Source organism: Carcharhinus amblyrhynchos, chromosome 3 (assembly GCF_965287045.1).
Source record: "Carcharhinus amblyrhynchos chromosome 3, sCarAmb.v2.hapA, whole genome shotgun sequence".
Taxonomy (NCBI): Eukaryota; Metazoa; Chordata; class Chondrichthyes; order Carcharhiniformes; family Carcharhinidae; genus Carcharhinus; species Carcharhinus amblyrhynchos.
In genome coordinates this window covers 75,773,031-75,797,411 of record NC_137326.1, presented here as the reverse complement: position 1 = coordinate 75,797,411, position 24,381 = coordinate 75,773,031, and the positions used below count along the sequence as shown (strand labels likewise).

General features: G+C 41.7%; 2 protein-coding genes across 8 annotated transcripts in view; one reads left to right on the top strand and one right to left on the bottom strand.

Annotated features, from left to right (window-relative positions):
* pigx (phosphatidylinositol glycan anchor biosynthesis, class X) overlaps positions 1–1,996 on the bottom strand; it is a 53,054-nt gene extending 51,058 nt beyond the window's left edge. For all 5 annotated transcript variants that reach the window (XR_013886316.1, XR_013886314.1, XR_013886315.1 and 2 more), the window contains exon 1: positions 1,892–1,996. Coding sequence is in view for 2 of the 5 variants with exons in the window: in XM_080185338.1 (XP_080041464.1) it covers positions 1,892–1,949 (58 nt within the window). In the remaining 3 variants the exon portion in view is untranslated. The remainder of the gene's footprint in view (positions 1–1,891) is intronic.
* On the top strand, positions 1,495–22,555 carry cep19 (centrosomal protein 19). Of its 3 annotated transcripts, none has more exons than XM_080185341.1 (3): positions 1,495–1,713; positions 13,860–14,017; positions 16,783–22,555. In XM_080185341.1, the coding sequence occupies exons 2-3, from the start codon at positions 13,888–13,890 to the stop codon at positions 17,145–17,147; spliced, it is 495 nt and encodes a 164-aa protein (XP_080041467.1). In that variant the 5' UTR covers positions 1,495–1,713; positions 13,860–13,887; the 3' UTR covers positions 17,148–22,555. The 3 variants fall into 3 exon arrangements, with proteins under 3 accessions (XP_080041467.1, XP_080041465.1, XP_080041466.1); XM_080185339.1 differs by lacking the exon at positions 1,495–1,713 and adding an exon at positions 2,232–2,285 and having other exon boundaries at positions 13,733–14,017; positions 16,783–22,554; XM_080185340.1 differs by lacking the exon at positions 1,495–1,713 and adding an exon at positions 2,246–2,285.
* Positions 22,556–24,381: the final 1,826 nt, after the last annotated feature.

Sequence of the window (24,381 nt, the reverse complement as noted above, 5' to 3'; positions counted from 1 at the left end):
CATAGAAACATGCATAGAAAATAGAAGCAGGAGTAGGCCATTTGGCCCTTCGACCCTGCTCCACCACTCATTTTAATCATGACTGATCATCAAATACAAAACCCAGATTCTGCCTTCCCCATATCCCTTGAACTCTTTAGCCCAAAGAGCTATATCTAATTTCTTCTTGAAATCACACAACGTTTTGGCCTCAACTACTTTCTGTGGTGGTGAATTCCACAGATTCACCACTCTCTGGGTGAAGAAATTTTGTCTCACCTCAGTCCGTTATCCTCAAACTATAAGAACATAAGAAATAGGAGCAGGAGTAGGCCATCTAGCCCCTCGAGCCTGCCCCGTCATTCAATAAGATCACGGCTGATCTGTCGTATCTCAGTTCCACATTCCCACCCTCTCCCCATAACCCTTAATCCCCTTGCCTATCAAAAACCTATCAACCCGCGTCTTAAATATATTTAGCGAGGCAGCCTCCACCACTTCAATGGGCAGAGAATTCCAGAGATTCACCACCCTTTGAGTGAAGAAGTTCCTCCTTAACTCCGTTCTAAACCACCCCCCCTTTATCTTGAGGCTGTGCCCTCTAGTCCTACTGTCCTTTCTGAGCGGGAAGAGCCTCTCCACCTCTATCCTATCCATCCCATTCATCATCTTATATGTCTCAATGAGATCTCCCCTCGTTCTTCTAAACTCTAACGAGTACAAGCCTAGTTTGTGATCTCTAGTTCTGATTCCCCACCATCAAGAACATTTTTTCCTGAATTTACCCTGTCTAACGCTGTTAGAATTAAATAAGTTTCTATGAGATCCCCTTTTACTCTTCTAAACTCTAGTGAATATAATCCTAACTGACTTAGTCTCTCCTCATATGATAGTCCTGCCATCCCAGGAATCAGCTTGGTAAACTTTTGCTGCAATCCCCCTACAGCAAAGACATTCTTCCTCACATAAAGCCACCAAGACTGCACACAACACTCAGGGTTTTGTCTCCTCAATGTCTATGCAATTGCAGCAAAACATCCTTATCCTATAATCAAATATTCTCACTATTGTACTGCAGTAGACAATGTTGCAACATCACAACAGCGATAATCCCACACCAGTGACAAGGGACAGCTTCAAATAAAAACTGAAACTGCTGAAAACACTTAGCAGAGCAAAGCTTATTTATTAGTCACAAGCAGGCTTACATTAACACTGCATGAAGTTACTGTGAAAATCCACAGGTGGCAAAACTCTAGCACCTGTTTGGGTAGACCAAGGGACAATTTACCATGGCCAATGCATCCAACCAGCACATCTTTCAGACTGTAGAAGAAAACCGGAGCACCCAGCGGAAACCCACACAGAGATGACGAGAGCGTACAGACTCTGCACAAACACTGACCCAAGCTGGGAATCAAGCCCAAGTCCCTGGCGCTGAGGCAGCTGTGCCACCCCTTCCTGTACTTGGGGCAGATACTGACTTTCCAGAATCACATTTTCAGCCAAAGGGAGTGCAAGCAGGTGATTTCATCTGACCTGACCAAGGTTCTGATGCTGTATTCCCATCATCTCTCAAGGCAAGGAGAATGTTAACTATTGTTGCGCAGCTGAGGGAATGTTAGTTTTGTTGTTCCTTGCCTGCCAGTGACTGGATCCAACTAGATATTGCAGAGAATTGGAATTGTTCTACAAAAGACAGGATCGCATCTCTCCATAGAGACAGAGTTTGGGGTGAGTGCGTCCTGCCCACAACCTGTCGGAGACAGGGTGTAAAAGAGGTGTTTGAGATTGCCAACCCTCCGAAACCGCAGCACTCCTGCAGCCCCGACATCCCGTCAGCATTCCCTCCATACTGACAGTGCGGCGCTGCCTCAGCAGTGATACGAAATTCTTGCTCATTTGCCCTTACCTGTGATAACAGCGACACAAATAAACCCAAAAATAAGCAACACTCCGTTCACACCCATCCAGCTTCTCTCAGCCGGCCCGGACAATACTTTAAATTTAGCCCCAGGCTGTGCTAGGCCCGGCCTAGGACCCCCGGCTGCCAGTGGCCCTGAGCAGTGCCTGAGTGTACATTGACTCAATCCCTTTAGTGGATTGTCTCTCCTTAATAGGAAGTAGTGAGATGCAGACAGTTAAAGATATTTCCTTCTGCAGAGCTATTTTTAGTGTTAAAGTAGGTTTCTGGCTGAGATGATTCTTTAAAAAAATCTCAAGCATTGCATCAGTCAGCCGCAGAGAGGGGTCTTTCATTGGCTGGGTTACCATGGGGACAGGGAGGTTGTCAAGGCTGAGTTCAGGTTTGTATTGAGAGAAAATAAGATTTATTTTAGTGACTAATGAGAGTAAGAAAGCTTGTGAGAGTTTCATGTCAGTACTGAGGGAATGTTGCACTGTAGGAGGTGCTATCTTTTAGCTGAGACATTAAACTCTTTCATGTGGATATAAGATTTCTCTGGCACTGCTTTCAAGAAGAACAAGGGAGATCTGCCCAAAGTGTATCCCACGCCCAATATAGCCAAGTGGCAAATTGCAGTGCGCTAATCTGGCTGCCATGTTTATTATCTGACAGTAAAAACTAATCAGACTTTAAAAAAGTTATGTGGCTGCAAAGTGCTTTGAGATACTCAATGGTTGTATAAGGCACTATAGAAATACAAGACTTTCTGGGGTTTTTTCCATTTAGCTACTATTTAAAGATATGAAATTATTTTAATAACTAATACGCGTTCTACCGTACTGCTCACAGAATTGTTTCGGCATGTAAGGACATCATTCAGCCCATTGTGTCTGCACTGACTCTCTGAATGAGAATTATGACTTAATGCCATTCCCTTTTCACCTTACTCTTGAATGTTGTTACTATTCAAATAATCATCTAATGAATGCCTCGCTTGATCCTGCCTCTACCACTCTTCCAGGTAATGCATTCCAGACCTAAACCACTCTGTGAATGAAAAAGTTTTCTTTTGCATTATATTTGCTTCTTTTGCAAATCACTTTAAATCTGCACTCTTTTGTTCTTGATTCTTTCAAGAAGAGGTGCAATTTCTCCCCATCTACTCTGTCCAGTCCCCTCGCAATTTTGAACATCTCTATCAAATCTGCATTAGAATGCACTTATTGACTCAGTAGAATGTGACAACTGGAGTTTGGGGACCAAGGGAATTTAAGGGTTTAAGTAAGGGTTAATTGCTACTTCAAGTCTAGTCTTTCTTTAAATTAGCAATTAACTAAAAGTTGCTCTTTGGGCTGGAAGAAGGTGAGTTTTAGCTTTAAAACAAGGTTAATTCAAGCTTTGCTGCATTGGCAATTAATTAGATACAAAAACAGAAAATGCTGGAAAATCCCACTAGGTATGACTGCATCTGTGGAAAGAGAGCAGAACCAACATTTTTGTGCCTGGATGACCCTGTGTCAGAGCTTAGCTTTTTAGACCAGCTGGCTTAAACAGGTTTCCAGAGGCTGGTTGAGTATAAAATTAGGCATTCTTAAAGTGGTGCTTTTGTCTATACCAGAGTGTGTATTTGGGCTGCAATAGAGTGTGACAACTGGAGTGTGGTGGTGGTGGCGGTGGCAGCGGCGGCTCTTTTAAGGCACCAAACAAGTAGACAAACTCACATTAACTTAGGGATGAATTAAAAGGGGCAGCCCACAGTTTGGTAATGGGGGCGCTAAGTGAACCTTTCCTTTTCTACCTTTCCTTCAAAAGAGGAGCAGCAGCCTTGGTCCTCTTTTAAGGTCAAACCAAATAAACAAACTCAAATTAAATTAGGACAAAATAAAAGGGGCAGCTCCCCAAAATGAAGGAGAACAGCCGGAACAAAAACAAAGTACAAAGGAAACTTAAAAATGTCAAATTAAAATGTGATTATTAGGGTCAATAATGCACCCCAGCCCCTGCGGTGCCCAACAGGCGTGGAATGCATCAACTGCGCCCACGGACACCACATACTCCCTCTCCAGGGACACGTGGCTGTGAACGTAGCCGTGGTAGAGGGGCAGACAGTCAGGATGGACGGCCCCCTCGATTGCCCGCTGCCTGGACCTGTAAATGGCGCATTTTGCCAGGAGCAGGTTCACGAGGAGGTCGCCATCCTGACCCTACCCTCTCCGCACCAGGTGTCCGTAGATCAGGAGCGTGGGACTGAAGTGCAAGCAAAACATCAATAAAAGGTTCTTCAGAAAAACCAAAAGGGAGTGCAACCTAAGACATGAAACATAGACATGGTCCATGGACTCCACAAGGCCACAGAATGGGCAAGCTTCGGAGCCCGTGAACCAGATTGTGCAGAACTGCTGCATGCGTCACCCTCCACCCCAGGTCTCCAATGTAACTGGGGGAGATCCCTTCATAAAGGGACCTCCACTGGGTACCTCTGCCGCCCGACGGCAACAAGGCCCGCCGAGTTGTATCCGGGCGACAGGCGAGGACGCGGTAGTGGAAGGTGTGCAGCAGCAGCCCGCACAGGAAATGCCTCCACACGCTGGAAAAAGGCACGGAGGACATTTCCGCAAGACAGCACATGCTGTGGGGCACCTGACCCGAGGACGGGGGCTGAGGCTTTGGGCCAATGTGGAATTCCGTCCGAACAGGGGAACTTTCAGATGGGATCCCACCGCACACATGCGCCACGTCGAGACGACCGTCCTAAGGTCTTGGATGACTTTGGCCGTGCACCAGACACCCCTGCGTGCTCAGCCAGCATGTGAGGGCTCATCCAGCCCGCTTCTCTGCCATCCAGCACGAACCCGATCCTGGTCACCCCAGCGTCTGCAGCCTCCCTCTCCGTCAGCCACCTGAGGTTTTACGGCTAGAGGAGTGGATTCCTGAGCAGTGGCTCTCACACGAGAGCCGCTACTCCTGACGGAGGAGAGCTGCGTTGCGAGGCGACCGTGTTCCAGACAGTGAGGAGGTCCTGGTAAAAGACGGGCAAATCCTGGATGGAGGTCGAAACGCGCCCCAGATTGATATGCAGGAGCTGCACGTCATAATTGAGGCCACGCCACTGGCAGAAGAAATATGTCACCAGGGCACACCATCATAGAGGGGGCTTAACGTAAAGGTATCTCTGTAGGTGTAGGGTCTGGAGGTGGAAGGTCACTATCTGAGTGTGGAGGCACACCGGACCTTGACCTCCCTCCTCAAGCGGGAAGCAGCTGCCTTGGTAAGTAGGACCAGGTGAATATTTATTATCATCTTCAACATGCCCTGAATTGGAGAAATAAAAGTTAAGAGAGTTGTTTAAGTCATGGCAGAGTAGTTTGACCATGTAGAATGCTCCTTTGGTGCAATGTGGGAAGTAAGACACACTTCCAGTCTCCAGGGTGACCATGTGCACAGGAAGTGCCTACCACTGCAGCTACTTGAAATTCACGTTTTAGAACTGAAGTTGCAACTGGAGTCACTGTGGAACATCCGCAAGGATGAGATCTTCGTGGATAGCATGTACAGTCACACCACAGGTAAAGAGTACACAGGTAGAAAGAGGATGGTGACCAGCGGACAGAGCAAAAGCACCAGAGAGGTAGTGCAGGGGGTGGGGGGTGGATGGATGAAGAGTTGGAGGAGGTGGGGAGCAACAGGTGGATGAATAGCAAGACAGCAATTGTGATGGGGATTCTATCATTAAGGGAACAGATAGCTGTTTCTGTGGTTGCAGACATGACGCCAGAATGTTATGTTGCCTCCTCGGTGCCAGGATCAAGGATGTCACTGAGCAGCTGCAGGACATTCTGACAGTGGAAAGTGAATAGCCAGAGCTTATGGTCCATATTGGTACCAGTGATGTAGGCAAGAAGAGTGGTGAGGTTCTGAAAGCAGAATATAAGTTAGAAAATAAAAAGCAGGACCTCAAATGTAGGAATGTCAGGATTATCCCAGCGAAAGCAGGCATAGAATAGCCAGATAAATGCATGGCTGAAGAGATGGTATAAGAGGGAGGGATTTGGATTCCTGAGGCATTGAGTCCAATTCTGGGGAAGATGGGACTTGCAAAAGGTGGACTGGTTGCCCCCAGCAGGATCAGGACCAATATCCTCACAGGTTCTTGCTAGTCTATTGGGGTGGGTTTAGTGTTGTAAAGTTTATTTATTAGTGTCACAAGTAGACTTGCAGCAACACTGCAATGAAGTTACTGTGAAACTAATGAAGTTAGTTACTAGGGTGGCAGGGGATGAGAACCTGAACAGGGAGACACGAGAGAGGAAAACAATGATAGAAATTAAAGACAGGAAAGTAGAAGGCAGAGAAAATGAGGCTAGCAGCAAATAGGGCCATAGTGCAAAAAAAGCATTTGTAAATATGTTAAAGAGACAAGTCTAAAGGCACTGTATCTGAATGCATGGAGCAGACGAATTAACAGTGCAAATTGGTATACATGGGTACAGTATGATTGCAATTGTGGGTGACATGTCTGCAGGATGACCAAGGCTGGGAACTAAGTGTCCAAGATGCTCTATTTAAAAAGGACAAACAAAAAGGGGAAGGCAGTGTGGTGATGTTGTTAGTTAATGATCAAATCATTGCAATAGTGAGAGAGGATATTGGCTTTGAACATCTAAATATAGAATCAGTCTGTGTGGAATTAAGAAGCTGCAAAAGGTGGAAAACATTGAAGGCTTGAAGACAACCCCCACTAAACAGTGGTGGTAAGGTAGGGGGATGGCATTAAATAGAAAGTTAAAAATGCATGTAACAAGGTGTTACAGGGATTATGGATGACTTTAATCTATATATAGACTGGGCAAATTAATAACAATATTGTGGCAGATGAATTCCTGGAGTGTGTATGCAATTTTGTTTTAGACCAGTATGTTAAGGTACCAATGAAGGAACATGCTATCCTATATTTGGTATTATGTAACGAGAAGGAGTTCAGTAATAATCTGGTTGTGCAGAGTCCTTTAGGCAACAGTGACCATAACATGATAGAATTCTTCATTTGGCTGGAAAGTGAAGAATTCAATCTGAGACTAAATTTAAGCAAAGGAAATTTGAAAGTATGAGGGCGTGAGTTGGCCAAGACAGATTGGAGAACGTCATTAATAGGCATAATGGTGGATTAGCAATGACTAATATTTAAGGAATGAATATGCATTGCAACAGCTATACATTCTTTTCTGGATAGAAACACAACAAGGAAAGTTGTTTATGGCTAACAAAATAAAGGATACTATTAGATCTAGAGACGAATCATAAAAAGTAGCAAGCCTGAGGATTGGGAGAAGTTCAGTATTCAGCAAAGGAAGACAAAAAGATTGATTAAGAGGGGAAAATTAAAGTATGAGAGTAAACTTCCAAGTAATACAAAGTGGACTATAAAAGCTTCTTCTATGAGTGTATAAAAAGACTAGTAAAAACAAACATAGGTCCCTTATAGTAGATTGGGAAATGTTGATGCACAAGGCATGCAGGTAAAATAAGCTGTTTGGAAGATAAATGGTATGTTGGCCTTCGTTGCAAGAGAGAGGAGCAAAGGTCTCTTACTGCAGCTGTACAGGGCCTTGGTGAGACTACACCTGGAGTATTGTGTGCAGTTTTGACCTCTTTATTGAAGAAAGCCATGGAGAAGAGTGCAGTGAAGGTGCACTACATCGATTCCTCGGATGGCAGAATTGTCATATGGGGAAGAATGAGAGGGAATCTAATTGAAACTTATAAAATTCTGACAGGACTAGACAGACTGGGTTGTTGTTGTTCCCTTTGACTCTGGGGGAGATCCAGAACAGGGGGTCACAGTTTCAATCTTAGGACTGAGATGAGGAGAAATTTCTTCAATCGGAGGATGGTGAACCTTTGGAATTCTCTATTACTTAGAGCTGTGGAGGCCAAATCACTTAATATATTTAAGAAGGAAATAGATAAAATTCTAAACTCTAAAGGCATGCAGAATTCTGGAGTTTGGCATTGAAATAGAGGATCAACCACGATCATGTTGAATGGTGGAGCAGGCTTGAAGGGCTTCCCCACCACTGACATTAAACTGATTGGTCCTAATTGTTGGGCTTACCCTTACCAACTTCTTTGAACAATGGCATATTGTCATTTCCAAGGTTCAACAATGCATCCTTTCTTGTTGCACAGGATACATACTGCTGCAGAAAAGATTCATAAACATAATATAGGAATGTTTACCTCTCTCCATCCTTTACACTACCACTGTCCCAGTCTATACTTGAAGTTTGCCATTATAACTATTCTATAATGTTTACACCTCTTTGTAATTTCCTGCAGATTTGATCTTCTACATCCTTCCCACTATGGTCACTGTTGCCAAAAGGACTCTGCACAACCAGATTATTAATACCATATGGAGCAATGTCACTGCATCCTTTTTGTTCTTTGACTCTGGCCAAATTGATTCTGTCCTTGAGCCCCCGGGATATTCTGTTTCTCCAGCTCTGCAATGTTCTCCTTAATACAACCACCTCTCCCCCTTTCCCTGTTTTCTGAACACCTGATGACTGCGCAATGTTCAGCACCATCCATAATTCCACAAATACTGAAACGATCCACGTCCAAATGCAGCAAGGTCAGGACAAATTCCAGGCTTGAGCAGATGAGTGGCAAGTAACAGGACCATATGATTGCAGAACCACATCCCCCTTCCTACATATCCAATGTGGATCACAACCTTTGGCTATTTACTGTCCCCTAGAATAATGTCCTGCTGCCACTTGGTTACATCCTTTACCCTGGCACCAGGGAGTCACTGTGCCATCCTGGAGTCATATCCCAACAACCAGGAAAATGTCTGTTCCCCTAACTAACAAATCCCCTTTCACTATTTTATTCCTCCCCTCCTGCACAGCCAAACCACTCGTGGTCCCTTGAACTTGGCTCTGATGTACTCCTCTGAGGAACTAGTGCCCTCACCAGCTTCAAAAATGGGAAACCAATTTCTGAGCGAGACTCCAGCGGAAGCCTGCACTATCTGCCTGGTTCTCCTGGACTTTCTGGCAGTCACCCATTCCCACTCTGCCTCCAGGATACTAATCTGCATTGTGACCATCTCTCTGAATGTGCTAACTATGTAGCTCTAAGCCTCACGGAAGCTCCACAGTGACTCCAGCTGCTGCTTGAGTTCTGAAATCTGCGGTTTCTGAAGCTGGCAGCACTTCCTACACATATGGTTGCCTAGGGCACGGGAGCGTGCATAACTTCACATTAATGGTCATGCATTCCACTTGAGAGCTGCCCTGCCATGTCTTAACTTTACTTCCCTTACGTTTATTTTACTTTGGATTACTTATATTACTTACTATACTGGTCCTGACTTTCCTTATTCCTGATGTTTCTCATTTAAATCCAAGTGTCCTGCTTCTTTAAAAAATATACTTTGCTAATTTACAGCGACTTAAAGACAATCCCCAACAGTAGTTTCTTACCAACCGTGGTTTTCCTGAGGTGCCACTATTTGTTTTTATACTCTCCTTTCAAACTCAGTGTGGGCTGAGCTGCTGAATGGTCCACTGCTTCTCCAATTCCTAGGTAAGGGGAATGTGCCTGCTCTGCTCTGCAACCACGTCCTGGACACAGTTGGATTCATCCACTTTTCCCTGGCTCTTCTAAGTGGTGGTTACTGCCTCCAGGGTCCTCTTTTATAGAAGGCTTTATTAGTGGTGAATGAATGTTGTACTAATAATACCAGTGAGTATTTTAGTACTGACTAAATAGCAGTTATGTTAGTTAGTGAGACTAAAAAGGCCATAAGATTGGTTTTCTTTCTTTCTTTCAAAGGACATGGGCATCACTAGTTATTTTGCCTGTCTCTAATTATCGCTGGAGGGTGGTTACGAGTCACTTTCTTTAATTAACCTCTACAGTCTATGTGGTGTAGGTACACTAATAGTGCAGTTTGTAAGTGAATTTGAGAATTTCGACCCAGCATCAGTGAAAGAATGGTGATATGGTGTGTGGCTTGGAATTTGCAAGTTGTGATTTTCCCATGCATCTGTTATCCTTGTCATTCTGGGTGATAGAAGTCACGGGTTTGGTAGGTGCTGTCGAAGGAGCCTTGGTGAGGATGTTGATAGTGGCAGATTCAGCAATGATAATGCCATTGAATGTCAAGAGGAGATGATTGAGTTCTCTCTCATTGGAGATGGTCATTGCCTGAACAGTAATTGCCATCTATCATCCCAAACCTACATGTTAGCCAGGTCTTGCTGTAAATGGGCACCAGCTGCTTCGGTATCTGAGGAGCTGCAATAACAATATTGTTTTTGATAATGCCTTTGAAGTAATATTATACAGTAGGCACTTGTCAGTGCGATAATGAAAAATCGAAAGTTCACTAGAGAAGGTGATTACAGAAAGAAGAGATGGATAAGCAGAATGGCTTAATAAGTGAATTCTAGAACATGGTTGGACTCTTTGTGCAGCATTGTCAGGCTAAAGGAGGTTACAGAGATAGACAGGAGTGTTGCTACAAAGGGATTTAAGTACAAGGATTACATAAATCAAATTTATGTTTAAAATAATGAAGGGGCTCAATAAGAAAGATGGACAGCACATGGTGACACAGTGATTAGCACTGCTGCCTCACAACACCAGGGACCTAAGTTCATTTCCAGCCTTGGGTGAGTATCTGTATGGAGTTTAATTGCAGATTAGGTGATTAGCCTTGCTAAATTGTCCCTTAGAGTCTCAAGCTATGTAGGGGGATTAGTAAATACATGGGGCTACAGGGATAGGGCCTGAGTGGGATGCTCTGTCAGAGAGTCGGTGCAGACTCAATGGGCCTCCTTCAGTACTGATCTATGATTCTATGAAAGGGGTAGAAGAAGACATTTTCACTTGTGGGGGAGCCAAAACTGAGAGGGTATAAGTATAAGATGGTCACCATTAAGTCCAGTAGGGAATTCAAAGGAAATTTCTTTATCCAGAGTGCGATTAGAATATAGAACTCCAGATGGGATAGTTTAGGTGAATCACTTGGATGCACTTAAGAGAAAATACATATATCAGCAATGGAAATAAACATTGATGGGGTTAGACAAAGATAGGTAGAAAGAGGCTAGTGTGGAGCATAATCATTGACCTATTGGACTGAATGGCCTGTTTCTGTCCTATACTTTCTAATTGCGTACATTTGAATTATTGTGATTCTGGGAGTCAATGATGTGTTGCTGTTTGTGGGGGAGTATGACCAGAAGAGTTCTGAAATAGTCGAATGTAGGTAATGGTAGGCAACCTAGACTCTTCATTGGACTGCACAAGACCTCCATCTCAGTGTGCTGCAAGACTGAAATTGGGCATGTTCATTAACCATGACCCTATGAATAAGACTGAATTCATTTAGTACATGCCAAATATTGCTTAATGAATTACAGAAAATGCTGAATCATTTATATATTAGTAAGGCTATTAACTTCAAATGGCAAAAGCAAAACAAATATTTATGCTTTGATTGGATGCAGAGGAAACGCACAGCTCTCACAGTCAGTGTTATGTGAAATCAGCATGTTTCTTTGCTTTACATGCATGTCACTTTAATTAGACTGGTAGGAAAACTCTACAGGGGCAGAAACCAGTGGAATTATTGTGGCAATCCTGCATGTGGACAACAGTCAAGTAAATGTCTCATGGGCCGCATGTGGCCCCCAGGCTGCAGGTTGCCCACACTGTGACAGACACTGATGCAGCTTGCAGCAGCACAGGGGTTGAAACAGTGCAGAAATGTGTGATTTTACTGTGATGGAAAGGATATGGGAGTAAAATCTGTTCAAACTCAAATAGAATGCTGAATCTGAAAACGGACTAATTGAGGCTGAGACTAACAGGGGAGGGCAGTGGAATCTGTGTTAGGGCATAGTCTGTTCTGGGAAATCAAAGCAATGGAAGGAATTTTCCATCCATTTCACAGAGTGCTGGCTGAGGGAAGAAAACTGGTGCACAGCTCGCAGGCTGCATAGCAGGCATTCTCTTCAGACAATCCAGCATTCGTGCAAAAAATTCTGGAGGCATGACCCATGCCGTCACATTGCGAGATGGGAAAAGGACGCTCAGATCTGCAAAATAAAAGAAAGGGCCCCTGCCCACATGCACAAGGGGGAACCTTTCACATGCACAAAGAAACATGCTCCCACCACCACCAAGGGTAAGACCCAGCTATCTTTAATGTTTCAGAACAACAGAAAGATTGCACCACATAACCCACAGGTTATGACATTTTGAAAATTGGTGCCGGGGGCCGCGCTGAAGGGTGTAGAAGGCCACATCTGACCCCCAGAGCTTTGAACAAGCCTGGTCTTGAAATAAGGGGTCTCCAATTTGAGGTAGAGATGAGGATTTTTCTTTTACTCTGAGGGTTGTTAATCCTACAATTCCCTTCCCCAAAGAGTAGTAAACGCAAGGTCAATTAATATTTTTAAGGCTGAGTTAGATAGATTCTTGATTGACAAGGGAGGCAAAGGATATTGCAGGCAGGCAGGAAAGTAGAAGCCACAAGCAGATCAACCATGATCTATGAAATGGCACAACAGGCTTGAGGGGTTGATTGGCCTATTCCAGTTCCTAATTCATATGTCCTTTTGAACAACCTGTAAATTATTTAGAACTGAATAATTTTACAGCTGTTTAGTGAAAAAAAATCTATGGAAAGTTCAAGGCTAGCAGTAGCACAGAATGTTACCAGCATTGCAAAATGTGACATTGATTACAGCCGCTGAGTATTGGAAAACCAACCCCTATCTTTCATCACATCCTGTCAACCAGGCAGCTTGTTTGGGGCACCAATTACAGCTTTAAAAGTCAAAACTATCTTATAATTCACCTTTTAAAATTAAATTTGGCCTTCATGATAGCGCTATAGGACATGCTTGGTGTGCCATTGCACTGTGTAGTCTTAGTTTCCAACCCATCTCTGGGCTGAGTTCATTGGTCTCAGCCAGGACAGTGGTGAGCATTACAATGCCTTTGTGTCTTTGGGCATGAATTGACAATTTCAAACAGTCACCCTGTTCTAAATTGCCTTTCACTGGCCACTGTTGGACAGGATAAGGTGCCTTTGTGTAGCCAAAGTTGGAGCCCACAATGACATGTCTCACCCGTTAGGTCAACCAGGCTGCTGATGTCCATGGAAAAACTCTTCCTGTCACCAAATTTAGGACAGAGATGGTGGGCTATGGTTAGAAAAAGCAATTGTTCAACATATTTGTGAATGATGCTCACATCAACCAAGGACCATAGTGAAGCAGAATAAAATATTGTGTACCATATATCATATTGTAAGATGAGTCTTCCTAATGGCTTAGTAAATAAATATGCCATATGGACCAGGAAGGCCCAATTTTGGCCAAATTTACATTGCCCTGTCTAGTTCCAACCAGCAAGCAGTGAAGAACTACTATTAAGCTCGTTGTCCAGGAATGAAAAAAAGCAGCCACTGGTTCTATGTACGCCTGCTGAGCAATGAACCTTTATGGAAAGCACCTACATGCAGACGTGATCAGCTCACTATTCTTGAGGATCATAGTCAAATTCCTTGTGGATACATACTTGTAAAGTTTTGCTTCTGACCAGTGGCTACTTCAAGAAGTTACTGGAAGGTACCAATGCTAATTGAAACATTTTCCAGGCAGATACATAGATAGATGGACCTGTTCCAATTGTTCTCAAGAGTTATGATATACCAGTATTCAATACTGCTGCCACAACTGCCATCTGTTCTAGACACAACGTTTTTTCCTCTAATTTTACAGGAGAGATTCAGACACTTGTACTTATTTTCCCTCCACACAGGATATGCCTTGTTGATTATTCTTCACCAATGCTTTAAAATGTAGAAAAAGGGTTTTGAAAATTCCTGGAGCCAGTTGAGTGTCACAACTTCACCAATTCTCTGACCTTGCTGATCCATTGCCTGCAGGCTGAAAGGATCTTGTGGCTGCAGCAAGATGGCCTACATTCCAAGGAAGTGTGGTGTTAAGTTCAAACCACCTGCCATTGTTTTGATCTATGATGATGAAAATACTAAAAAAACCCGACAAAGGCTGATACCTGTTCGAAATTTCTCCAAATTTTCAGGTGAGAACGTAGTTTTATGTTTATTCCCAATTAGGCCATCAAACAATGCAACATTCAAACACTTTGCTAATCATAACAGGGAAAAATTACAATGATCACCTTATGGAATGCTTTTGCAGTGCTGTACGCTATGATTTCAGTAAAGCATGCTGAGTAAGTGAAACTCTCCATCCGCTTAGACTATTAAAAAAAGCAAACACAAAAATATTTTGCTTTCCAAATTTAGAACATTTTGTGTAATATCACTACATTGCTCTAGGTTACTACACATTTGCTCACTGGTATAGTAAGTGGTGGGAGCAATTTAAGAAGATGTACTTAGATCATGAGAAGCTATCTTACAACATGAAAACTGTTTTGGTTAAGTGTAACATATTGCAACAAACAATGTAGTGACAATCTCCATAGGTTATATACGATACTCCAGGGTAGTTTATTGATTTGTGAAGTGTTTTAAACATCAGTGGAGATTTGGAGCGCATGTTTTTGTATTTATTTCTTTAAGAAGCTAATTAAACCTGCTCAGGATTTCCTGCTAGAAATGTGTCCACAAATATTGATCTGGATGAACAGTTGACTTGAAGAACCAGGAGTTCTTCCAATGTGTGTCTGTTGCCAACCACTAAAATAATACAAAGTTAATAGCTCATCTCATTCCTCACAGGAAGATGCACCAAAGTGGCTTGGAATATTTTCCCATGTTGGTGGGATGTCATCACCTCTGTTATGCTTGTGCTTTCAGAAGAGAAAAAGATAAACAGGCTGGATCTCTTCTTTTCCTCCTTGAAGAAAGCTAAGGGGTGACCTAATAGAAGTCTTTAAAATTATGAAAGGTTTTGACAGAGAATGTTTCCACTTGTGGGGAAGAGCATAACTTGTGGTCATCGATAGAAGATAGTTACCAGGAAACCCAATAGGGTTCAGAAGAAACATCTTTGTCCAAAGAATGGTGAGATTGTGGAACTCACTACTAGAGGGAGCAATTGAAATGGATAATAAAGATGTTTTAAGGCAAGCATATGAGGGAGACAGGAATAGAGAATTATAATGATAGATTTAAATGAGAAAAGATGGGAGGAGACTTGGACGGAGTATGAATATGAAGTATCAACGTCCGGGGGGTTGCCATTGACCAGAAACTGAATTGGACTAGCCAGGGAAGAACATCAGAATTAGGAGCAGGAGTAGGCCACCTGGCCCCTCGAGCCTGCTCCGCCATTCAATAAGATCATGGCTGATCTTTTCGTGGACTCAGCTCCACTTACCCACTTGCTCACCATAACCCTTAATTCTTTTACTGTTTAAAAATCTATCTATCCTTGCCTTAAAAACATTCAATCTGTTCCTTAACTTAAGAAGACAGCCTTGTCTTTGGCCCATTTACACAAAGTGTGCCATGCTCAGTAGAGTTTGTTTTCCCTATTTTGTGCTGATCCCATTGATAGCTCAGGATATAAAGGTACTCAGATAATGTAAACCATTGTTCACTTACTAATGGGCGCCATGGTAGCACAGTGGTTAGCACTGCTACCTCACAGCACCAGGACTGGGTTCAATTCCGACCTTGGGTCATTCTCCTCAAGTCTGCATGGGCTCCCTCCTGGTGCTCCGGTTTCCTCCCACACTCCAAAGATGTGCGAGCTAGTTGATTGGTCATGCTAAAGGGAGCTGATCACCACCTTCTCAAGGGCAATTAGAAAGGATAATAAATGCTGGCCTAACCAGTGATGCCCGCGTCACAAGAATGAATAAAAAAGTTGATCTTTCTCCACAACCTAGCTATGATTATAACATTACATTCTGCACTCTCTCATTTCCTTCTCTATGAATAGTATGTTTTGTCTTCTAGCACACAAGAAACAATTCACTGTATGTTAACACATGTGACAACAATAAATCAAATCAAAAAGAAAATGAGTATCTGCATTATCTGGTTGGACTGAAATGCCTACTGTGTCATACTGTATGTATATTGGACAAGAATGAGACAACTTCACTCCATTCCTGTTTCCTTTCCTTTATGAGGATCAGTTGAATTTTAACAGATGAGAAATTGGGCTACAAGATAATGCCAATAATGGGACAATGAGGGCTCAGAAATTGGGGCACATGTCAAGAATTCAGGTGATGAGGTCAGTGTGTTAGCCCTGATGGGTGGAAAATTAAGTGGGACTCAATAAACACCATGTCCAAATTCTTGATGTACTCTCTGGTAATGCAAAGTTCTGTAGTGAGTTATATCTATACAAGAAAAGCCAGGACACAGCCATTCAGCTCATTCCTCTATATTCATAGAATTATATGGTAGGCCATTTGTCTTATTATGTCTGTGCAATCTCTTTGAAAGGGCTATCTGAAAAGTCCCACACCTAGGCTCTTCCACGCAGCCATGTAAATATCACCCCTTCCAGTATTTTTGAAAGTTACCACTGAATCTCTTCTTGCCACCCTCGATACATTCAAACATTAATTCTGCATTCATGGACAGTGTGGTGTTGTGAGATTACTCTCCTAAAATGGAACTGCATTGCATATCAGTTTGGGGGAAGGGCCAAAGGCCAGGCTGACATCACAACATACTCTACACCAGGATTGCATGACCCCTGCTATTGAATCTTTGAATAACTTTAAAGTTACTTGCTTCCTTGTTTGTGCTTCAGTTGAGTCAATGTTGTTAGAAGGGATAAAAAGGAAAGAAACGGGAGAAATATTGAATCGTGTCAGTATATAATTTATTTTCTCCTTTTGAAAATGTTTGACCATAGATTGCAGCCAAGCTGCAGAACGGATGAAGAATAATCCCCGGCACCAAGTGTATCTGAATCGCGTGTCACAGCAGCAGCTGCAGAAATTATACCGGGTACTGAGGGATAGCCTTAATGGACTGAGCCTTGACCAGAGTCTGAAGGCCATCCTGAGGGAAAGGTCTATCAATCCAGAAGAGGATCTCAACAAACTTGATGATGATGAATTGGCAAAAAAGAAAAAAATTATGGATGAACTGTTTGAAAAGAACCGGAGAAAACCCAGTGACCCAGAGTTTGTTTATGACCTGGAAGTTGATTTCCCACAGGATGGACAGATTGAGTCATGTGGTTGGGATGAGGAAGACCAAGATGGAGAGTTCTGATTTGTTCTTCGTTTGCAGATCTGTCAGTGTGCAACCATGATAGCAGAAGAATAAATGAGTGGTCAGCTAATCTTGGTTGACCAACCTATTAGTTGCATTTGACCAAAATTACAACTGTAAGAGGCATGGAACAGGTTAAAGGGGACAAGGACAGGTTTTGTTATCACTTATGAGTAAACTATAAATATTAAACAGCAAACAAAATAGCTTTTGTCCTCATTACGGTGCGGGACTTTGGAGAGGAAAAGATGTTATGGTGCGGGTAATAGACCACCAAATAATTTCAGTCCCAAGATGTCAAAATTATTATCAATAAATGCAAAATAAGATCTTTTGCAGTTCTACCAACCCAGTTTTATTCGGAAACTGATGATGGTGCCTTTATTTGGTGGGCCACTCTTAATCTCATGTTTTCAGAACAGAGACATTTGCTTGCACTCAATATGTATCAATTTTTTTCACCAGATAACCAATCTGATGTTTCCATTGATTTGCTTTGTTTGAAAACCTAGTCTCAAAGGTTTTCTCTGCTTTTTAACACTGCTTGCTTCAATTCTCAGCTAATTCTGTCTGCTGTCCATAGTTGCCCACTTGCCAGGTACATGCTGATTCCTTAGATATGTTCAGATGGTTCCCACTTCCTAGACCTTTATCAATTCTTGCTCATTCTTGCAGAGGAGAATAAATGGTAACTTTTTAAATCAGTAAAGAGAAGAATTACATTTTTTGAAAACTTGTATTTTTTTAAAAAATCTTCCAGATTAAGTGGGGAGCTGAAACCATGGTGTTAAAATTCCACTGTTATTAGGGGACTGATTTGATTTTTTAAATTAGGCACTCTGCTCTTTAAGGTGAATAATTTTTGTTTTAGATTGATGTCTCTCGACCTTTTAAGAGTAAGAGAAGTTGATATATTTTAGTTTTCAATTTTGATAATATAAAAGATCCAATGGCTTTGTATCTGCTCTTTAAATGCAATATAATGGCAACCATCAGGCTCTGGAGGTTTGTCAATCTTAAGTCCCATTATTATTTCTCCATTTTTATAAACTTATATTAAATTCGGTTAAGTTCCTCCCCTTAGCTTAAGCTTCCATTGCGCCACAAAATTTTAGTTATCTTCCTTGATTATGAAAACAGTATTTGATAATTTTGCTATTTTGTTATTAACCATCATAATATCTATCATTGGTGTTAGAGTCCCAGACCAGACCCCCAATTCATATTAGGAAGCCAGACTAAATCTCAACATTTTTTTATTTTGGCATAAATGTGAGAATAGAATGCTTCAGTCCAGAAGTAATTCAACTGACAAATTAGAGATCTGTTATCAAAACAAACTTTATTCACATCACAATTTAAATATAGCTCAAACAAAATGAAGTAGCTTAACCTTTAACAGTTGAACGATCAGAAAAATGAAAGGAAACAATGCTAGTTCTTAACTTATCACTTTCAGTTCCAAATAAGCAACATTTTTTTCCTACAGGCTTAAAACCCATTTTAAATATAGTTAGCAAACACAGGTATACTTGCTATTACTTGGGTTAACGGCCTTGAAGCTTTCAGAGAGGTTTTGATTTTCAGAGCAGCCTACAGAATTTTATCTTTAAACAGCCCCAGCCAACAACTGAACAGAAAACTGTTTCTCTCTGCTACATACCTAGCTCTTCACATTAACAATCATCATGTGACCCTGCACACCTAATCAAAACCCCAGCTTCCATTCCTTCAATCAAAAAAAACCCAGGGGAAATCTACATTTATAAACAAGAGTCCATTACCCTCACCTAAGTAAACACTACTAGGCTAAAATGAGTAATTGTCCTGCTTCCCCAGCATCTGAGCCATATTCCTTCTAGCCATATTGGTTACCTGTAGGACAAAACTGAACTTTGAATATTCTACAAAAACATAAAATATATCAATAACACAGTATCATCACATTGGTATCTGTCTTTAATGGACCAATATTCCTCTCATCACATGCTTAGTATATTTATAAACTTTTCATAATTTTCATATTTAAGTTTTTGTTCATACTGCCTTTCTGCAACACTTGGAATGCTTTATTATTCTTTATTGTTTTTAGCTTCTAGTACTTGACTTTCCACTATTCCTCTGCAGCATAGGGAACAAGACAATATCCACTTATCCAGTGTTTCCCAATCTGGGTTCCATGGATAGGGTTCTCTGGGAGACATCTGGGGGTTCCGTAGTAGGTCCAGCCACTGTAAATTTGAAAAAAGCTGTCCTTCCAGCTTGTCCAATTGGAAGTGATTTTCACACTTCATTTGCTACTGCTGGATACACTAGTCAACTTATCAGCAGGCAATGCACTGAGAAGCTGGTCTTTGATTGGATGAGCTCGAAACAGTGGCAAAGTGAGTATTCAAAGTCCCAGGCAAGGGTGAGCAGCTGGCAGAGCGAGGTGAATTATGGAGCAAGTAGGCAGTAGGACGAGGATGCATACGTGAGAGAGAGAGCGAGAGAGGTGGAGTAAGTTGAAGTGTTTCAATCCAGGTACAGGTCAAGCCAAGTAGTTACTGGCGAGTAGTCATATCCAATGTATCACATAGGAACTAATGGCATATGAAACAGTAGGTTGGAGTTTTGCAGTAGGAATCTGAGAAATCATATTCCATTTTGATAAAGATAGTACTATCAAGTGTACTCTCACAGGCACTTGCCGAGCCAGTTGGGCTGAAGCCAACTGGATGTGTCAAAACTAATCTTGGAAAAAGATTCTGGTGGAACTTCCAGTTAAGTGGTGTCAAGGAATTTAAAGAACACAGGAGGCAAAAAAATCAAATAAGGAAATGCCTGCGAGATGGCTTCAGTTCAGATGGTGACCAGCTCCCTCACGCTTTTGACGACTGAAACCCTAAACGAAATCTCCATCACTGAGTTCAACAAATGCTGATGAAGTTTAGATCTAGAGCTGAAAAATTAATTGGAAGAGTCACTGGGTCACATTCAGTCCACCCTTGACATCATCTGTTCAGCTGTTGATTCTCACACCAACACCCTTACCGACATCGAGATCGCAGCAACAGGATCTGTTCACTGGAGTCCAAGCTGACTGTGGGCCAAAGTCGATAAGCTGGCAAACTATTCACGGTTCATCCTTTTCTCAACTACCTCTAAGCATATTATTGGAAGGAGTTTTGTCACTGTCTCAAGCTCACAGTTTTCTTTCAAGATTGTGCGATCTCATGCAATCCTCTGGTCTCCACAAGAACTGATTGGGAGGTCAAACCTGGGCTCAATCTCATGGGCAGCTGCTGGGAGTAGATCCTCCTTCAGGCCAATCCACATACTCCTGTACTCAGTTAAGCTTAATTCAATTTGAAGTCCGGACCAGAATTAGGAAGTCTTTTTCCAACACAAACAACAGATGTGACAGGCGCTCACTTGCCGCTGCAGGCAATAGCCACTTTCCGATCGTGTTCAAAACTGTCTGATTTTGATCATCCTTCGATACTCTTCAAAGCTCTAAATTTTGATTTTTAGTCCTGTCTTTTGATAGCCAAATTTAGAGTCCCATCTGAGCTGGCCAATCTCACTATGACTAAGGCAGACGTCATTGCATTTGCTTCATTGATAGCCCACAGGCGAATTCTATTAAGCTGGAGGTCCTCCAAGCTAACACTGCTTCACCCTGGTTAGACAATACCATTTTTTATTTGGAGACGATTAAATACATCATAAGAAGATTCGCGGGGAAATTTTACATAGATGGCAGCCTTTCGTCTCTCTCTTTAAGGAATTAATTATTGTCCACTTTTTTTTTGTTTTGCAGTTTTTGTTTGTTTACGGGGGGGGAAGTGAACTGCGTCATTGTACTGTACTTTGTTTATCTGCTCTTTATCGCTTTCTGAAAAAATAAAAAGAATTTAAAAAACTAATCTTGAAAGATTCCAACAATGTGAAAGCTAACTGTTTAGTCCAGTTTAACTGAAGTCCACCTTGCCTAATACAAATCTACATTTAAAAAAGGGTGTTTAGCAATGCAGCTGAGTAAAGTGAAAAGCTGTGAACACTGCCGGTTATAAATAGAAAATGCTGGAACTATGCAGCAAATTAGGTAAGATAGAGGATGAGATAGAAAAAGGTAACGTTCCAGTTGTGATCTTTCACCAGAACTAAGAAAAACTAGAAGTGTAATAGGTTTTAAGCAACTGAAAGGTGAAGGTGGGAAGAACAAAAAGGAAAAGTCTGACAGGGTGCAGGATAGGAGAGATTCGAGAATATAAGGTTTCATTTGTGCAAGGCCAGATGGCGTGGTAATGGAACAAGAAATGAAAAATGTGTCTGGAGGAGGTGTGAATGGCAGGATAGTAGCTGTTAGAAGGCAAAGAAAGTAAGAGAACAGAAAATAAACCAACAAAAACAAATGTGAGACAGCTGTCTGGACTCCAAATTGAGTTCAATAACTTTAGAACATAAACCCTACCCCAATGTTGTTTCATGTTTTTGCATTTCTAAATTTATTTACTTTGCACATAGATGGCTGCTGTCCCAACCTTCTAGACATGTATTTTGTTTCTTGTCCCATTACCATACCATTCCCTTTGGCCTGCATCATGAAACCTTGTCATTTAATATATACTGCCCTCTACCCCATCACAGATCTTTTCCCTTTTGTTGTTCTTCCTATTCTGTTGCTAACTTCTGATGAAAGGGCATGACTAAAATATTAACTCTCCCTCTGTCGATGTTACCTGACCTGAGCAATTCCAGCATTTTGTGGTTTGATATCAGACTTCCAGCTTTTTAAAGAAATTCTGAAATTTAGTCACATTGATTTATATACTGAGCTAACAGTATGGTGGGACAAGACTTTGGAAAAGCAGGGTGAATGATTGTGGAAAGCTTTAAGAATTAACTAGTGAAAGCAACAATCTCAGAACTTGTATTTGTTGTATCCAATATATCTTTCCTGAAATTAAAACTATTTCAACAAAATGTTGAAGGATGTCAGTATGTGTGTTCAGAGAAGGTTTACCGGACCAATACCTGGAATGGGCAAGTTCTTACAAGGAGAATTTTGACAGGCTAGGTTTGTATCTGCTGGAGTTTAGAAGAGTAACAGGTGACTTGATTGAAACATACAAGATCCTGAGGGGTCTTGACAGAGTGGATATGGAGAGAACAGTTGTTCATGTGGGAGAATTGAGAACTAGGAATCAGTTTGAAATGAGATATCATTAAAACTGATGAAGATAATTTTTTTTCACTCAGAGTTCCGAGTCTTTGGAATTGTCTTCCTGAAAAGATAGTGGAAGCAGAGACTTGAAATATTTTTAGGACACAAGTGGATAGATTCTTAGTAAGCAAGGGGGTGACAAATTATCAGGAGAGGGTAGGTAGGTAGGATGCAGACTTGAGGTTAATATAGGATCAGCCATGACCTTATTAAATGGTAGAGTAGGTTTGAACTGCTGAATGGCCCACTCCTATTCCTTATTCATATGGACAGGAAAGGGTTAATTCAACTAGCCCCAATTTCTCCTCTCTATTCATCTGTAAAAAGAAAGGTGCTTTTGATTTCCCTCTTTATAAGTGTTGGTGTATTTTCCCTCTTACATTTCGAGTATCCCAATCCTCCATGAATAAAGTAAGCGATTCTTTTATTTCACACACACAAACACACACACACCATGCAGAAAGGGTTTCACAACATCCATCCCTTTTTGCACTCACACTAAAAGATGGAAAAGGGAAAAGGCACACAGGGTCAAACCACCATAAAATACAAGTTATGGTTTACAGGAGTCCGGAATCAAAACTTAATGGATGGTTTCTTCCAAGGGTAGATCAGTTGACTATTGCAGAGTGAGCCACCTTTCTAGAAGTGAGGCTTCCATGAGAGGAGAACATAGGTTGAGTCAAATTAGGCTTGAGGGTACCAGTTCCAATGTTCCAGTGATTTGCTGTGGATGGGGGCCAGGTAATTACAATTCAACAGAGCTCTTTCTGCTGTTACCTATTTGATGGTAAGATGGTAAACAGCACAGGAGTTCTGTTTTCTTTGGAGGTCAAGCAGCAACTGCCCAGGGCAGTTTGGAGGTCACATAATATTGGACAAAGGCTTTATTTTCCCCAGGATTGGAATCTTGAGGCATTTAGTAGTCAAGATTCCTTTTGTTCTTGGAGGTGTGACATCTCTGGCCCAGAATTTTTTCCTTAGAATGCAAAGAGGTTTTGTGCAGTTCTAGGATGATGGTTTGTCTGAAGGTTAGAAATTCTTTTGCATTGCATCATGGCTAGCTAGGGTAAATTTTGTTCATTTAAAAAAATATATAGTCTGCTTGACATCAATATATATTTATTTTCCCTCCTGTCTCAACACTTTCATGCAAATAACCTGTCTTTTGTATGAAGTTGTTCTTCTGCAGAAGACACAGTAGAGTTCCAGAAGATTGCACATCTTCCACCTGGTCACTTGGAAACAAGCCTATTTTGTTATTTCCTAGTCTTTGACTTGTGTAGAGGCATGAAGACAAAATGTTTAGAAGACCTATATCAATGGCATTTTTCTAAGCAATGCCTCATTTTGATAATTTTCCACCCCACACTTAAATAGATACTTCTATTTCATTAGAGGCATTGAAGCATCAGTGTCTCCATTTAAATAGTGGACAGGAGAATTTTACAGTCATTGCAGTTATTGTTTGAGGACTGTTTCAAAGTGTACGTGAATAACAAAAGTAGGCCCAAATTTTTTATTTGTTCATGATGTGGGCATTGCTGGCTAGGCCAGTATTTATTACCCATCCCCAATTGCCCTCAAGAAGGTTGTGGTGTGCTACCTTGAACTACTGCAATCCACATGTTGCAGGAACGTTCATAGTGCTGTTAAGGAGTTCCATGCATAAGGTTGTGCTGCACGTGTCATATGAATTATGCAGCACAGGAGGCAATTTGGTCTATCATAACTGTGCCATCTTTGGCAGAGATATCCAACTAATCCCATACCACTCTATCCCCATAACCCTACAAATGTTTTCCTTTTTGAGTAGAAATCCAGCTCTTTTGAAAGTTAATGCTGCATTGTTTTAGCTTCCACCACCCTCCAGGCAGTGCATTCAAGATCAGTGTAAAAACACATCTCCCTATTTCTTTTGCCAATCATGAATCAATGTCCTCCAGTTACCAACTCTCCCCTACCAGTGAAAATGGGTTCACTTTGTTTATCCTGAATTATGAACACCTATTAAATTAACAATCT